This window comes from Odocoileus virginianus, chromosome 2 (genome assembly GCF_023699985.2).
Source record: "Odocoileus virginianus isolate 20LAN1187 ecotype Illinois chromosome 2, Ovbor_1.2, whole genome shotgun sequence".
NCBI classification, from domain to species: domain Eukaryota; kingdom Metazoa; phylum Chordata; class Mammalia; order Artiodactyla; family Cervidae; genus Odocoileus; species Odocoileus virginianus.
In genome coordinates, this window is record NC_069675.1 from 4,006,909 (window position 1) to 4,024,404 (window position 17,496).

The 17,496-nt window shown below is 45.5% G+C and overlaps 1 protein-coding gene across 6 annotated transcripts in view; it reads right to left on the reverse strand.

The window, feature by feature from the left end:
• Positions 1–8,877, reverse strand: part of MGAT4A (alpha-1,3-mannosyl-glycoprotein 4-beta-N-acetylglucosaminyltransferase A) — a 123,811-nt gene extending 114,934 nt beyond the window's left edge. The window contains exons 1-2 of one of the 6 annotated variants that reach the window (XM_070474674.1): positions 8,793–8,877; positions 3,961–4,281 (exon numbers count right to left, since the gene is read on the reverse strand). In XM_070474674.1, the coding sequence (XP_070330775.1) occupies positions 3,961–4,054 (94 nt within the window). In that variant the 5' untranslated portion in view covers positions 4,055–4,281; positions 8,793–8,877. Of the gene's footprint in view, positions 1–3,960; positions 4,552–4,680; positions 5,005–8,792 lie in introns of those variants that run through there. The other 5 variants (XM_070474676.1, XR_011490534.1, XM_020903951.2 and 2 more) reach the window with 5 other exon arrangements.
• Positions 8,878–17,496: the final 8,619 nt, after the last annotated feature.

Below are 17,496 nucleotides of genomic sequence, written 5' to 3' on the forward strand. Positions count from 1 at the left end.
GTTCCCTACTCACTATATTGTTAATCACTCCCTTTATGTCTATTAATAACTGCTTTATGTACTTAGGTGTTCCTATGTTGGGCACCCCATGGACAGAGGAGTCTGGCAGGCTACAGTCCATAGGGTCATAGAGAGTTGGACATGACTGAAATGACTTAGTATACTTTTTTTTAAATTCCACCCCCTCATTTTACATTTTTGATCTCATCTTTTATATATTTTTACTTTGTCCACTCTGTAATTATGGTGTGTATATATTTTTATTGATAGTTTTATGATTTTACTAGCTTTGTCTTTTAACCTTCATATTAGCTATATAGGTGGTTGATCCACTACCCTTACTGTATTTTTGCCTTAGAATAAAGAATTCTTAAAGTTCAAATTTTTTTTGAATTGTTAAATAGGCAAAGACCCTGACTAGACATTTTTTTTCTGAAGAAGATATACAAATGGCTAATAAGTACATAAAAATATGCTATATATTATCAGAAATGCAAATAAAAACCATAATGATATACTACTTCGCTACCACTAGGACAAGTAGACTCCAAAAGCCAGGAAACATGTATCATCAAAAATGTAAAGAAATGGTAACCCTCATATCCTGTTGGAGGAAATGCACAATGGCCCAGCTTCTTTGGGAAAAAAAATCTGGCGGCTCCTCAAGTGATTAAATATAGAGTTATCACATGACCCAGCAATTCTACTTCTAGATAGAAATGAAAATACATGTCCACACAGAAACACGTACATGAATGTTAGGTATCCCTAAGGACAGGGGTCTAAGATGTCCAGTTTCTGCATTGTGCCTGACCAAAACAGGAAATTCATTAGGAGAACCAAACCCCTTCAACACACACACACACACATGAGTAAGACATGCAATTACTCTCATCCGAATCTCACACCTGCTTACAACTTTCCCACTGTGCTTTCCACATACTTGGAATTCTGTCTCATTTTTTTTTTCATTTATTTTTATTAGTTGGAGGCTAATTACTTTACAATATTGTAGTGGGTTTTGTCATACATTGACATTAATGATAACCCCATATGCAAAACAGAAAAAGAGACACAGATGTACAGAACAGACTTTTGTCTCATTTTTTTTATGTGAGAATCCAGTATACCCTGCAGAAACTTGTACCCTGGCCTGAACTCCAGCTTTTCTAGTGGAGTTACTGATATCTTCCCCAAATTATGCCAATCCCATGGACCAGCTCATTTATTCTTTCGAGTGGTCAGTGAAGACCTAGGATAAATATGATAGGGACCACACTGGGATTACCAGCTAGACCCTGGGACAGCCCTGGAACCCTGTCTGCCAACCACAATGAATATAATTCCAAAGCACAAATGCGCCACCTCTCTCAGAGCTTCATGAAACTAAAGGCAGCTCCCTCTACCTGCCATGCCCACTCTCCCCTAATCTGCCTGGTCTCTGCTCTTCTGGGCAGCAGACAAACAGCTAAGAGCATCATCTCTGGAGCCAGCTTGACCGAGTTTAAACTTCACTCTTCCACTTAATGTATGACCTTGACAAGTTTCTTACACTCAGCCTTGGTTTCCTCATCTATAGCAAGTGAGTAACCATACTTCCCAGGGTTGTTATGAGGATTAAATGAGACTATGCTATTGTCTCATAACATATAATATGCACTCTGCTGCTGCTTCTATCTCCGTCTATCGGAGGGTATCACATTGTTTTACTTGCACCTTCCCCCACTGGTCCCTGAGATTTCCAAGCTGTGTAGTTTCTTCTTCCCCTTCATATTTACAGCACATAATACAGAGACAGGCACAAGGTGGGTGTGGGAAAAGGCAGTGATGCATGCAGGAAAAATGAAAACTCTGAGTCCAGCAACATCCAGTGATTACGGAAACCAGGCTCTCAACATAAAAAGCAGAGCATGTGGCTTATGAGTATACAAGAACTAAACGTCTGAAATGAGGCCGGCTCTGGAAAATCCAGGCTGACTGCCAGAACCATCTAGAAAGAATCCAAATGCTCAGCAGTTAGAGTGGTTACATAAACGATGTCATTAAAGCACAGGGGATTTTACATAAGCACAACAGGAGACCTCTGCTGATACCTGAAAGAGTTCAGACAAAACACCAAGTGGAAAAACATGCACAGGAGGATTACAGAACCGCTCAGAGTGATCACCAAAGAAAAGAGACTGTGTGTGTGTTTCTAATACCACATTCTGGTCTCGAATACCACATTCTTTCACAATCTGGTGACAAAATCTGTACATTCTTTTTAATTAATATTGATTCTAAAGACAACCTAACACACACACAAATAATGCTTTATTAATGGCTTTACATAAGAAATAAGATAGACAGAATGGAGATTCCAAAAATGTTAATGCTTTAAATAAGACACAGTTAAAAGGGTCAAGTTTCCGGTACTATAACTTTCTGGGTAGATAAGTTTGCTGATAAGAAAAAACTTCATATACTCTTATGATTAACTCTCTTATTTTCTAAGTCATCTTTATTTAAAGCCAGTCATCTGTTCTGCTCATGTCAGGGCCAAGCAATAGTTTGATTAACTACTCTTAAGTTCTTCCTAAGTAAGTCTTCTCCTTTTGGTATGATCAAAAAACGAAATCTAAAATGTATATATTTGTCTGCAAAGAAGAAAGATCTTCAGTAAGTGTTTCATTCATTCACCCCCCCAAAGAATGCCTTCCAAAATTAGAGTCCAACTCAGAGAAAGAGAAAAACAATACTAAACTTGCTCAAAGCATAGAGTACATCTGCCTGCTTATATCAGCTTATGTCATGAATATATACACACCGACACAGATATATACATACCTACACACACACCAGAGAAAAAGTAATAAGGAATAAAGTTACCTTCATGCAAGTCAATGATGCCAGCAACAGCACCTTTTGATAACCAGGTGATAACTACTACTCTACCCTGACTCAAACGAATGCCCATTCTTCTTGCCATTAATATTTCCTAGACTAATACGAGGGAAAGAGATATGTAAAAAGAAGAGGTAGGAGACTTTCCTGGTGGTCCGGTAGTTAGGAATTCACCTGCCAATGCAGGGGACACGGGCTCGCTCTCCGGTCTAGGAAGACCCCATATGCGGTTGCACAGCTAAGCCTGTGCACCGCAGCCCGTCCTCCGCAACAAGCCGCTGCAAGAGAAGGTCATGCGCTGCATCGATAGTAGCCCCTGCTCACTGCGACCAGAGAAAGCCCACAGGCTGCAATCTATGTGGCTGCACCTAGGGCAGCCATAGACAAACAAATTATTTATTTAAAAGTCTACAAATAATAAAAATAGGGGTAGGAATTTACTGTAAACATTTTCCAAGAAAAGCAAAGAAATGCATTACCCTTCAATACAGTTCCAATCTCTAAACAGATAACTTTCCTTAAAAACACAGTTCAATAGTCTCAACAGAATTAATTTTTAAAATTTCAGATGGGAATTTCTCCTCACCCACTTCAAAAATACTTTTGCCTAAAGAGCAACCTATCAACACATACGATTTAAATCATTAACTACACAGCACCAAATCATTAGGATAATCAGCATATAAATTTCATGAAGCCACTGTGTCCTTTTAAGTGTTTCATACAACATCCGGTACATTGATGATGTTTAATAATAAAAAATAAAATGCCAAAATGAAAGTCTTCATTACTGAACTTGGCTGTCATTTATAATACAAACCGCTGATGAGCATGTTTCTACAAGAGCAATTACAAGAAATCAAGAAACAAAGCAAACCCCATTCAAATGAGAAATTTTGTCTCCTCTGTCCAAGAAAACTGTTTCATTTCGGTGTCAGAAAGAAACTGGCAGACCGCCAGCAGATAGCATGAAACATGCAGACTGTAGGGGCATTTAACTCAGAGTGTTTATGCACCGTTGACAAAGCAAAAAACCAACCACATTCCACGAATGTTTTTTGGAGACTTTTTCCTTACCTTTCCCATTTTGCCATGTCGTATACCAAGATAAAGTGAGGAACGAGGTGATAAATGCTAAAACAGTGGCTACAGTTCCATTTCGGAGCCTCATCTCATTTCACCATCACACTGGTTCATATGATTACGATGATAACCAAGACCGTTTCTTTTTATCCTGAAGTCAAGCAAACCCAGTACTCCTGGCTCAGGGCCAGTTGAAACAATCAATAGGAGAGGTTCATTTCAGATGCTCAGCAGAACTAATCTGGCAGCCACACCATCCACAATTACTATTCAGGACTGTCTGCACCGTCTTCATAGGTGGATGCTTCTTTCTCCCTATTCAAGGGGAAAAGAGAAAGAAAAACTTGCTCAAGGATGCACAATACCGGTTTCTTCATTTATCAGTCACTGTTACAAACAGATTCTCGGCTGGGCTACACTGTATCTGTAGATTACCCCCCACATCCAAATGACTCATGTGATAGCCTAGAGTGATGTGGTTCCTCTCCTCCAGGGAAAAAAAGCTTTCAACTCTACTCCCTGCTCGTTGGTTCTGCTGTGTCTGTGGAAAGAGTGTCATGGTTACTCATGTAAAGGCAGGCGAGGTGGGGCCCATGAGAACTCTAACGATAACATAATGGTTCCTAAGTAACAATCTTCACTCTCTACAATCCTCCTATTGCACAATGATAGTTAATGGTTCAAAATTTTTAAAGAAAACAGACTACAACTTACAAGGGTCAAAAGCCCTGGGTCCTAGATCCAGCCCAACCATTACTTGCATGACTTCAGGCATGTCAATTTTCTCGGCTTTGTGGTTTCATCCAGGAACTGAGAAAGCTAACTGTCTCGGCTCCTCCTGTTCTCATAAATAATAAAAAGGTTACAGTGATGACTGCTACTGATCATCATCATAAGATAAATGTCATTTTTCCAACAATTAACCTGCTCCCAGGTATAAACTGGGATTATTTTGGCATTTTGAAAACATGGCAATCCAACCAGGATACCACAGGACCCAGGATTAACCACTGAGCATTGCTTTAACTCAGGAAATCTGGAAATCACCTCCATCTAGCAAAGCTGTTCAGAAAATGGAATGAGGTGGTCTAGTGGCCGAGAATCTGGGTCACGGGTTGGATCCCTGGTTTGGGATGATCCCACGTTGCAAAGCAACTGAGTCAATGCACCACAACTGCTGAGGCCATGCACTCCAACTACTGAAGCCTGCGAGCCCTGGAGCCCGAACTCCCCACAACAGAAGCCACCACAACGAGTAGCCCCCACTGGCCACAACTAGAGAAAGCCCACTCGAAGCAACAGAAACCCAGAGCAACCAAAAATAATAAATAAACCTTTTAAAAAGGAAATAGAATGAAATCATGCCCCTGGAAGTGCTTAAGCATAGTCACCTAGTACAATTCTAGGTTCTCAATAAATGTTAACTGTATTAATAAAAACAAATCAAAACCAAAAACCTGCAGCCAGTCACTGGTTTAGGCCTCTCAGCACAGAACCAATTTCATTCCCTCGGGGCATGTCAGGCCAGACAAGATGTGCATTGATTCCTGGTGGCCCCAGGGGACCAAGAGATGCACTTGGCAATCCACTCAGTGTCACTCCAGTAGGATGAGTTAATGCAACTCCAAAAAGGCCTGGGAAGCCTGAGGAACAATTCTCTCTGACTAAAGCAGCCATCTGTAGGCAATTCAGAAATGACCATCTCAGCTGGTTTGTAAAACTGACCGTTGCTAGAAACCTCCACTAGTGAGAAAAGATCATCTGGATTAATAACGATGATGACAGACACTACAACTCACTGAGCATTTCCTCAGGGGCTCTGAATCTTCACAAACTCCCTTGAGGCAGGCATGCTAGCCCTGCTTTACACATAATGAAATGAACCCAGAGAAGGAACCCTAACTTGCCTGTCTCCAAAGTCCAAGTTCTCATCTCCCACCCTCTGCCTCTCTGCACGCAGTCCTCTGAAAAGAAGCTCCAAGGTAGTACTCTAAGCCTCAGCTTACACTGGAGAATCTTCCCAAGGTGTTACCTTTACCCAACAGTTTAAAGTGTGAATTAAAAAAAAAAAAAAGACTCTACAACGAACATGGATCTATTATGGAATAAACTGCAAAATTCACAGGAAACTTCAAAGTTTCAACTTAAAACCTGAATGAATTTCTCACTTCCTGTACCCTGGGCTGGGCACTCCTCTCCCTGACTCACACCCAAGCAGCCTGTGAACCCTCCTTGACCAGCAGCAGCTCTGCGTTATTGATATAATACTCTTAGAGGCACTGAACTTTTCTTCTACTTCCTTGCTTCCCCCTACTCTCTGCAATCAAGAATTTCCAAAGATACTCTCATGTTCAAGTTATGATTATTTTCTAAAACCAAAGTTATTCACCTAACATATCCATGTCAACAGTCTTCACGGTGAAATCCCAAATTTCAACTCAATTCCATAAGTGTCTTATTAACATATCAATAAGCACTCAAGGGACTTCCCTGGTGGTCCAGTAGCTGACTCTGTGATCCCAATGCAGGGGGCCGGGGTCTGATCCCTAATCAGGGAACAAGATCCCACACGATGTAACAAAGACTCAGCACACCCAGATAAATTTTTTTTTTCCAGATAAATTATTTTAAGCACTTGATAATGATTCTGATTATAAAAAAAAAAGAAGGGCTAACTCAGTGAATTATGTAACTTGGAATTTTAATTTTTTCATGGCATTATATGAAGATGCATATAACTTTCTGTTGCTATAGCCCCACCTGAGCCCCACTTTACTTCAAAAAAGATACTGTCCTGATAAGAGATCCAGAAGTATACAGATTATTAAAATAAACATTCAATCAGTAATCACAGGGAAGGGGAAGTGAAGAAGTAGAAAATGAAGGATTTTTGAAACACAGTTTTACTAAATACTTATTTGTATGAAAGTCAGTATAAACCGGTAGAGAGACAAGTAAAAGTGAATGAACTCTATAATGAAAGTAGATTATAGATACAGTATTGGTAACATGAAAAACATAAGGAATGTTAAATACTGGATCCAGGAAGTATTCATCTCTGGTTTGAAGAAAATGCTTATAATTAACTCTACCAACAAATAGGACCTGAAATTCTGCAAGAGAAATACGAGGGCATTTTACTCAGAATATTGTCATACATTTTTAATCAGGGTTTCCACACTAATGAAGTTTAGTTGCACCAGAAAAGAGCAAAACCAGTGATCCCTGCACTCTCAAACCAGGAGAGGTAGTTCAGACAGCCGAGAGCTCTGTGTGTTGACTGACTACCTAAGGCAGGAGAAGTGACCCATATTTGTTGTCAGCGTCCACACTCACAAAAATTTCAATCTAACACCTTGACGCTCTCTGAGACTATCACTTAACACATCGGAATCCTTAACAACAAAAAGGCAGTGGCTAAAGTTACTGGTCATCTTCTTCATCCTGACAAAGATGTTTGGAACTTTCAACTCCAGATCTCAGACTGGAAAAAAACCTGTTTTATTAACGTCTTTTAAGGGCTTCAGTCGTATGTTATTATTAGATACATAACCTTTGATTTTAAAGTGTTCTCCGAAATAGTATGTTCCATGGCTAAAAATGCTTGACATATTTCACTGCCATTCCAGACAGAACAGGGGTGCCTGAAGGAAAGGCACCCTTATGAATACCATGATGTAAGCCCTGTAACTTTATTCATCGCGGTTTTGTTAAAATTCATTGGTTTTATATTTATAATAGGATTTCTATTTTTCCTTAATACAGCTTACATAACTTCATCGTCCTGTGCGTTTTCAGATTTACACGGTCCGGGCTAAAGAAACCTTTGTTAGGATAACCTGTTAATGCCAGTGTTGTTGTTTTTTAACATTCAGAAAAAAAAAGATAAACCATTAAAAGCATATTATTCACTTCTAAATTTAGCTTCTAAATTCAAACGAATGACGTTGCCATTTTCTTTGGCCAGAAGTCGTCCGACAGCAAAAGCACAACAGCAAAATATATGGAGAGCACTGACAACAGACACTGCGCCTGCTTCTGTTTCGCAATCCGGATTGTAAGCAATGAACGGGCTCCAGGGGAACACTCGCTGCGAGAAATAAAAAGCGGGCGCGCGAGTGGTCTGCCTGCCAGCTCCTAAAACACGCCTTCCCGCTGCCACCTGGTGCTACCCTCAATGGAATCACCTGGCCCCGACCCGAGGATCCCACTCGCAGCCTCCTCGATGGCGGGGAACTGAGGCCTGGGGATGGGGGTGCGCTTACACATAGGACCCGCAGGTCTTGACTTTGTAGGAAAATTCGCCAGAACGGTGCACGCCTCGGGAGCAACCCCGGCCCGCCTCGCCCCCGCCCCACCTGCCCCGCGGCCCCGGGACGCCGCCGATTCCGGGACGGGCGTGAGCCATGGGGCAGTCCCGCGAGCAACTCTGCCTCACCCCCCAAACCCCCACTTTCCTTCACTTTGCCCCAAAGTCGGCGAACCCCGCCGCGCCACGGAGCGCCGAGAGCGCACCAGGCGCCCGGCCGGCCACCGAGAGAGCGCGCGGCACCGAGGGGCTGCGGCGGCGTTGGAGCGGGGCTGACGGCGCGCCCAGGGCGGCCCGGCCCGCGCCCGCCCCCGAGGCCCAGCCCGCCCGCGCCCCGAGACGGCCCCGCACAGCCGGAGGCGCACGAGCTCCGGGCCCGGCCGCGGCGCCCGCGGCTCCGTTACCAGCAGGTGGATCTCCCGCGACCCGGCGCCGCCCCTCCATCCCGCGCCCTCCGCGCAGCCGCCCTGCGCCACCCCCCGAAGCTGCCCGCACGCCGCCGCCGCGAACCCCTCACCCGCCGCCGGCGCTGCCAGTCCTGCCGCGGCCGCCGACGAGCCGCCACCGAGCAGCCGCCGGGCGCCCCCGCCTCCCCGCGCGGCTCCGCCCCGCCGCCGGAGCGCTGCGGCCCCCGCGCCCGGCCCCGCCCGGGACCCCGCCAGCCATTGGCCGCCTGTGCCGTCCCCCGGGCGCCCCCGCGCGGCCCAGCCGCCGGCCGGAGGCCCGCCCGGTTGTCATTTAGGGGCGACGCCTCGCAGCCTGTACGGTTCTCGTGAGATCTCCCCGCTTCACTCACTGTCACCGCCGGGTATGGACCAGCGTCTGGGTCTCCGGCCCGGGCTCTGAGCGCTCGGCGGCGCCGGGCCGCCACATCTGGCTTTAATCCTCTCGGGCGTGTGCGCGGAGGCCGCTCAGGCTGCCAACAAAAGGCCCCGGGGAGCCCCCGGCCTCCGCCTGGCGCGCGACCCGACCACCCGTGCTGCCGCGGCCTGAGCGCCTTCCCCCAACTGCGGTCCCCAACCCGCCGTACCCCCTGGGCAGCATTCCCGGTGGCCGGTCCCGGGCCAGCTCCCGCCCTAATCCAGCAAGCTTCCGAGGCTCCGCGGGTCCAGGCGCCTCACCCACTGTCTCTGGCCCTCGCGACATCCCCACTAATGGGCATCGTTATCCTCAGTTTACAGACGAAGAGACCAGGACTAGCTTTAGCAACTAGCAAGAAGATAGATAAACTAGGGTTTAAATGCAGATCATTTGAGTGCTAAAGCTTCTGATTTTTCCACTACACCAAGCTCTCCTGTCCCTTTCTCAGGAGATCCATGTCCTAATCTATCACCATTTCTGTAACGTTGGAGGTTAACTTGAGAACCAAATAGATAATCATCTATTGAGAGGTCTGAGTGGTCTGCCTGTTTTTCTAAGTATCGTTTGGTACTAGGACTTGGATTAGTAACTGGCTTGAGGGCCAGATTTCCTATAGTCTATGACAAAGACAATTCCTAGTAGCAAGCCGGCAAAAATTTCATGACCTGATGTAAGTAATAAAGGCTGAAACCTACTCCAATACAACCTTTGATACATTGTTTGATATATCTTGTCTGACATATCTCTTGGGAATAGAAAGCCCAAAGCCTTGTTGTACAATGCTCAATGACAGGCAATTTCCATGCAGAAGAAAGCACTAGCATTTAACTAAACCATGTCCACAAGACTGGCCAAAAGATTAAATAGCCCAGGGAGCTCCCCATTCTATGGAAAGGAAACTGGAGGCCCTGAGAGATCAACAGTACAAATAATAATACAATACAGGACTTCCCCGGTGATCCAATGGTTAAGAATCCACCTGCCAATGCAAGGGACATGGGTTTGATCCCTGATCTGGGAACCAAGATCCCACATGCTGCAGGGCAACTAAGCCTATGCGCCAAAACTACTGAGCCCCAGGGCCGCAGCTGCTGAGGCCCACTTGTCTAGAGCACTGTGATCTGCAGCAAGAGAAGACACTGCAATAAGAAGCCCCAGCACCGCAACTAGAGAAAGCCCGTGGGCAGCAATGAAGACCCAGCATAGGCAAAAATAAATAAATAACCCAATACAAACTGATACAAACAGTGATGGAGGCACTAGTAAGTGATCCAACCAGAATTCAAACCCAGATCTGTTTGACTGGGTTTGAGTCCCTGCAGCATTCCTGTACCCCTCTGCTTATATCTTCAGCAGCTGACAAAATCTTGTTGAGTGGATGAATATTAAAAAGATACATTTCACTCCACTTTCTCCATTTTTTTCTCTCTCAGGAAGGAAATGAAAGCATTCAGAAACATTCTAGAAGCAGAGGCATAAGTCACAGAGAAAGGACAGCTGCAAAGAGCAAGCTTCAAGGATGGACTCAATGGGCTTATCCAGGAAGACAGCAGAATTCTCCCTGGACAAAGGTTAGTGGAGAACTGACATCAAAAGACAAAAAGCAGGACAAATAGAACCACCTTCCTTTGGGGCCCTTCTTAATAGCTTATTGCTACTCCATCTGGCAGCAGGACAGGTTTCAGGAGAAATCTGATTCACAGTTAAACTTGTAAACCAATCACCTTTAGCTCCACAAAGTCTGGATTTCAGTTTGTTGTCCTAAGAAATGAGAACATCACAGGATATACACCAAGGCATGGGTTAGAATGGATTTGTCATTCACCTTCACTTTGCAGAGTACGTGATCCTGGATTTTCCAATCACTTCTGTCCTGAGTGGCTCAGGTGGTAAAGAATCCAGCTGCAGTGTGGGAGATCCGGGTTCAGTCCCTGGATTGGGAAGATCCCCTGGAGAAGGGAAAGGCAACCCACTTCTTGCCTGGGGAAATCCCACGGACAGAGGAGCCTGGTGGGCTACAGTGTATGGGGCCGCAAAGAGTCAGACACGACTGAGCAACGAACACTTTCACACAAACTCCACTGAGTCTCATCTAGTTCTTTTCTTCATCTTTTCTGCAAAGATTCTTTAAGATGTTTTTTTGTGTGGACCATTTTGAAAGTCTTTACCGAATTTAGTACAATATTGTTCCCATTTTACGTTTTGGTTTTTTGGCCCCGAGGCATGTGGGACCTTAGTTCCCAGACCAGACCAGCGATCGAACCAGATCACCCTGCTTTGGAGGTCAAGGTCTTACCCCCAGACCACCAGCAAAGTCCTTGTGATGTTTCACTAGTTCCATTATTCTGCAGCTTCTCTTTTTGCCTTCTCCTGGCCTCTAAGTCCACACAATCAATGGAAGCTGGGGAGGTATCTAGACTAAAAGTTCTCCCTGTAACTTCACCATTCTACCCTCTGTCTCCTACAAAACTGTGATGTGGTGGCTGAGTTCCTCAGATGTGTGGAGGCAGCTGGTGACTACCCATAGGTGCTCCCAGACTGGTGAGACAGGTGCAGAAGGAATTAGACCACAAGCAGTGCCAAAAGTCAGGTTACTGGGACAGAAGATAGACCAGGGACCTCTACCAGATCCTCAGGGCGGGGAAGGCTTCCTGGAGGCGATACCTGACCTAAAAGCAGAGTACACACAGGAAGCTGATCTTTCATCGCTTTGATGGTGAGTAGTTTTGGTGCAGCCGTGCCTATAGCAATCAGCTTCTAGGAAATCAAACACAGGATCTTTAGTTCTTTTCTGCTCCAGTCCCCTCTGTGCATGAACAATAAAACTTGCATCATTTTATAAACATTGGTGAATGTTATGATTCTGGTTTCTTGGCTACTGGGTCAAATGGGATCTTTTTCTTTTCTTTTTTTTTTTTTTTGCAATTGTAAAACCTTCATGAAAATCACATTGGAGGGTCTTCGCGGTTTTGTTTTGACTTTTTTGTAAATGGCTCATGCAGAGGTGTAAAGACTCTGATAGTCTTTACTTTTATAAAGACCCTGATACTGGGAAACATTGAAGGCAGGAGAAGAAGGGGACAGAGGATGAGATGGTTGGATGGCATCACTGACTCAATGGACGAGTTTGAGCAAGCTCTGGGAGATAGTGAAGGAGAGAAGCCTGGCATGCTGCAGTCCACTGGGTCACAAAGAGTCGGATACAACTGAGCGGCTGAACAACATGTACAGGTGACAGGAGCCCTCCCATTTTTCCTCATAAATTGTGTTTTATCCTTTAGTCTAGAAGCTGTAGGGGCAAGAGGACCTGGCCGGGCAGTAAGAGTTCATTAACTCTTTCTTAGCCACAGAGTGTTTCAGGCAGTGCACACAGTATTTCTGCTGTGTAATCAGACAGGGCACATAAGGTCCAAGAAATTAATGGGAGAATTCAAACAGAACTAACCACCATATTTAATATTCAGCTCTAGGTGGTCATTAAGGTTTATCCAGATGAAAGACAGCAGAGAGATAGATTTAATTGTTTTCATTTCTACATGTTCTCCCCACACCTTTGCTCATCTCTCTGTGAGAGGACCCTTGAATGGTCCCTTTCCCATTTGCCCACATTCACCGCCTCAGGGCAGACGTACCTATAAGGTTCTTCAACAAAAGCCAGGCTGTGTGGCTATAGGATTGTGGAATTATAAGCCCGAGCCGTACTGAACCGGCTTCCCAGGTGGCCCTAGTGGTTAAGAAACCTACCTGCCAGTGCAAGAGACTTAAGAGATGTGGGTTCAATGCCTGGGTCAGGAAGGTCCCCTGGAAGAGGGCATAGCAACCCACTCCAGTGTTCTTGCCTGGAGAATCCCATGGACAGAGGAGCCTGGCGGGCTTTGGTCCATAGCGTCACAAAGAGTCGGACACGACTGAAGCGACTGAGTGCGCACCAAGCCATACTGAAGTGTTGTGGCCAATGGTGTTTCCACACATGCTGGATGGCATCACCGACTTGATGGACATGGGTTTGGGTGGACTCCAGGAGTTGGTGCTGGACAGGGAGGCCTGGCGTGCTGCGGCCCATGGTGTCGCAAAGAGTCGGACACGACTGAGCGACTGAACTGAACTGACAGGGCACTGCAAAACACTTTTTTCAAGAAAATCCCCAAACAAAAGGGAATCCAACTATCTTACTGGGAACTGGTGTCCTCAGCACGCCACGTGTCAGGAAGTTTAGAAGGCTTAGAGAGATCTCTCTTTCCTTCTAAGTGACTTGGCCACACCATTAAAGCTGACTCACTGGTTTCATTGTATTTGATATATATTCCAAAGGTCGGATGGAAAATAATTGTGTGACAGAGGATTGCAGAGCCTTGGGGATTTTTTTCTTTTCTCACTCTTCCTCTGTGAATTTGTTACTTGGAAAAGATGCTGGATCAACAGCCCTGCATCTGAAATCCATTCATACATGAAACCAATTGAGCAGCTCAACTGTGCTTACTCCATCAATACATTTCAAACGGGATAAAAACCTTTATTTGAATAATACACTCAGGACCATGACTGTCCAGTATTAGGCTATTTGGAGTTCTGGATAACAGGACAACATAATCTATGTCATCTTTTTCATAAATCTAGTGCTTCTTTACCCTTTTTAGTATCAACTGATTTCCTAAAGGAAATCAACTCTGAACATTCACTGGAAGGACTGTTGCTGAAGCTGAAGCACCAATACTTTGGTCACCTGATGTGAACAGCCAACTCATTGGAAAAGACCCTGATACTAGGAAAAACTGAAGGCAGAAGGAGAAGGCAGAAGAGGATGAGATGGTTGGATGGCATCACCGATTCAATGGAAATGAACTTGGGCAAACTCCGGGAGATGGTGAGGGACGGGGAGGCCTGGCGTGCTGCAGTCCATGGGGTCACAAAGAGTCGGACACGACTTGGTGACTGAACAACAACAACAGCAACAGTAGCAACTGAACACAACTCTGCAAGTGTCTCAGCCATGGACCAGGCAGGAAAGAAAGAACGAAGAAGAAAGAAAGGAAGGAGAAGGGGAAGGGAGGAACTATTCTAGTTTTTTTTTGGATGGAGGGAAAATTACACAGGAAATTGCTTGCAAAGGTGTTGGAAGGGTTGAACGAAGAAAGAAGGGTCATAAAGAGCAAATGGAATGCAGGACTGATACACAAGGATCAGAGGCTGCTAGTGCCCCTGGGTGGACACTAGGAGATTGCGTCTGCTGATGCATCATTGGAGAACTGTTGCTTTTGTTCTGGAACCCTGAAAGATGCTGTCTTAGCCTAGGTGGCTGGATGCAGGAATCACTCCACAACCCACTGTTTCTGCAACTATTGGCAACAACTTCCAACAGCTGCCACAGTGTTGCAGGCAGAAGCAGGAAGCTTCTCTCCTTCCTCTGCCTTCTAACCTCCAGCCACTGCCTTCTATGGGCAGCTATTACACTAACAGAAAGCCCATTCCAGGAAGCCCAGCAACTGTAGCCCGCTCACTGGCAGCCCCAGCATCGCACAGCAGAGGACAGAGTGGCAGCCACACGGAGGCTGAAGACAATGGGTAAACAAGCAAACCGGTTACCAGGGTAAAACACCACTTCAGGTATTCTTTAAAGCGAAACCAGAGCTTGTCCTGCAAATAACAGGGAATGGAGCCTGGCAGGTCTTTCTGCCCCAGTGGGACTTTTAGGAACTCTAGAAAACACCTTTCACATTCACAACAGTCTTCTGCGAGACTTGTCCACATGTCTCATGGCAGCCATCTTGATACTGTCACTAGGAACGGGAGATTTATCTATCAATCGGGGATGCTGTATTGAGCCCTTCTGTGATCAAGGGTTTATAAGACACAGACTTGCTAAATGTGGTCTCGACTCTCTAGGAATTCACAGTCTGGTTGAAGGAACACACACAACTCTCCTCATCTCATGCCTGCTTGCCACAAGAACCACATTCTAGCCTTTGTCCCATAAGCCCAGGGACACCAGCCTGTACCATTCTCTGCCTGCACCGTATCCTGTTTTTTTTCTAGCAACTCACTCCACAGCCCCACCACACCGCCCTCTATGGCTAACATTCTTTTTTCTTCTAATATCTTTATTTTTAATTGGAGGATAATTGCTTTACAGTGTTGTGTTGGCTTCTGCCACATGTCGACGTCAATCGGCCGTAGGTAGACACATGTCTCCTTCCTCTTGAATCCCCCTCCTACCCCTCTACGTTGTCGCAGATACAGCTAACGTTCCTCAAAATTCAGCTTGATGCCAACTCTGCAGGAGGATTTCCCTTTCCGCCAAGACTGGGAGAGGGACCCACTGTAGTCTGTTCCTACTCCTACCAGTGGGTTTATCACACTGGAGTATCACCCTGAGTTCCCAAGCTGGTGTTAGTTAGAGGAAGGGCATACACGCTTCAGTGCTTCTCAGCCTTTGAAGTGTTTGGTTCAGATCTGGGCAGCTGGAACCTTCCAGTTATAAGCAGCTTGGGAGTCACGGCAAATATCATTATCTCTGTGTTTTATTTAGTGAAAGAAAAAAAAAAAGCTGGGCAGCACCAGATATAATCATCTGCTGACTTATCTGCCTCATTCATTCAGCTGTTACACTGCTCGAGGTTAGGGACCATCTTATTCATCACTGTATGGCAGGCACATGGAAGCCACTGCCAGCATTCTCTGACAGAATGAAGGAAGACTTTGTGGGAGAGAACACACTTGCTCTGAGCCTTGAGAAAGGGTGTAGGATTTGCACAGATGTAGGGGGAAAAGGAGATCAAAACAGTCAATCTTAAAGGAAATCAACCCTGAATACTCATTGGAAGGACTAATGCTGAAGCTCCAATACTTTGGCCACCTGATGTGAACAGGTCTTTTCATTGGAAAAGACCCTGATGCTGGGAAAGATTGAGAGCAGGAGGACAAGGGGGACAGAGGATGAGATGGTTGGATGGCATCACCAACTCAATGGACACGAACCTGGGCAAACTCAGGGAGATGAGGAGGGACAGGGAAGCCTGGTGTGCTGCAGTCCATAGGGCCACAAAGAGTTGGACACGATGACTGAACAACAACAAAAAGGGGGGAAAGGAAATAAGCATTAAATGAGAAAGAGGGGGCACACACAGAGGGTGATGTGCCAGTCTTCATGGCACCTGGGCAGGGGGGTGAACAGAGATATCAGCGGGCACAAGGCAAGAGATGAAAACTGTACAGAATCTCAGGCTTTGGTGAGAAGAAGGCAGGGAAGATTGCAGGATATAAAAGCAACATGGTAACAAAAATCCTCAAGGCCAATCCTTATGTCATTGGCCCCAGCTACAAAGTTGCTGTGGTATTTTTACCTGGGTGAGAAAACAATGTGTCTTATGATCAGCCAACAAATATTTGCTGGGCTGCTATGTCTGCCCTGTCTACATACTTTCACTAGAGGCTCCCAGTAAATATTTGCTCACTGCTTTGTTTTTGCTTCCTATTTTAAATTTCACACTGGCCTAGGATCAAAATCACAAGGCTTAGGACTTCCCTGGTGGTCCAGTGGTTAAGAATCTGCCTGCCAATGCAGGTGACATGGGTTCAAATCCCTGGTCCAGGAACTAAAATTCCCACATGCCATGGAGCAACTAAACCCCTGCTCCACAACTACTGAGGCCACACACACTACTGAAGCCCGCACACTACAGTCCGTGCTCCGCAACAAGAGAAGCCACTGCACTGAGCAGCCTGTGCACTGCGGCTGGACAGCAGCCCCGGCCCGCCACGGCCAGAGAAGAGGCCACACGCAACAGTGAGGACCCAGCACAGCCTTAAGTTAGTAAACAAAAACTTTAAATTATTTTTAAAAGCACAAGGCTCCACATAAGATGGAGAGTAGAGAAACACATCAATCAGTGGACAAGCTAACTTTAGTGTCTCAGATGCTACTGAAAGTGTCCCATCGCTTCAAAAATGTAAGACAGTGAGAGCTAAGGTGTCTCCTCAGGGAAAAGAATCTTCCAGAATTCTGGACACTCCATTCAATAGCCTTGCTCAAGTTGGTCTCTATAGAAGGCATTCGGGAAAGTAGAAATGGTGTAAGAAATCAGGAATGTCCTTGGAATAGAAAATCGTGGTGCACGGAAATGTCAATGAAACATTCCAAGACAGCCTCCACAGAGTGTTTCGTAAAATTAATTCTGTAAGAACTCTCTAAAACACTTTTGGATAGCAATTTGCTTTGTGAATTTAAAAGTGCTTATTGAAGTGACACATCATAAGACTGACCCGCCTCTGGCTCTGCATGGGAAGGCATGGAGGGGCCACAGCATGTATCTTATCCTGGAGGTAATGGAGAAGTAAGCAAATCCTTCCCAGGCTAAGGGACA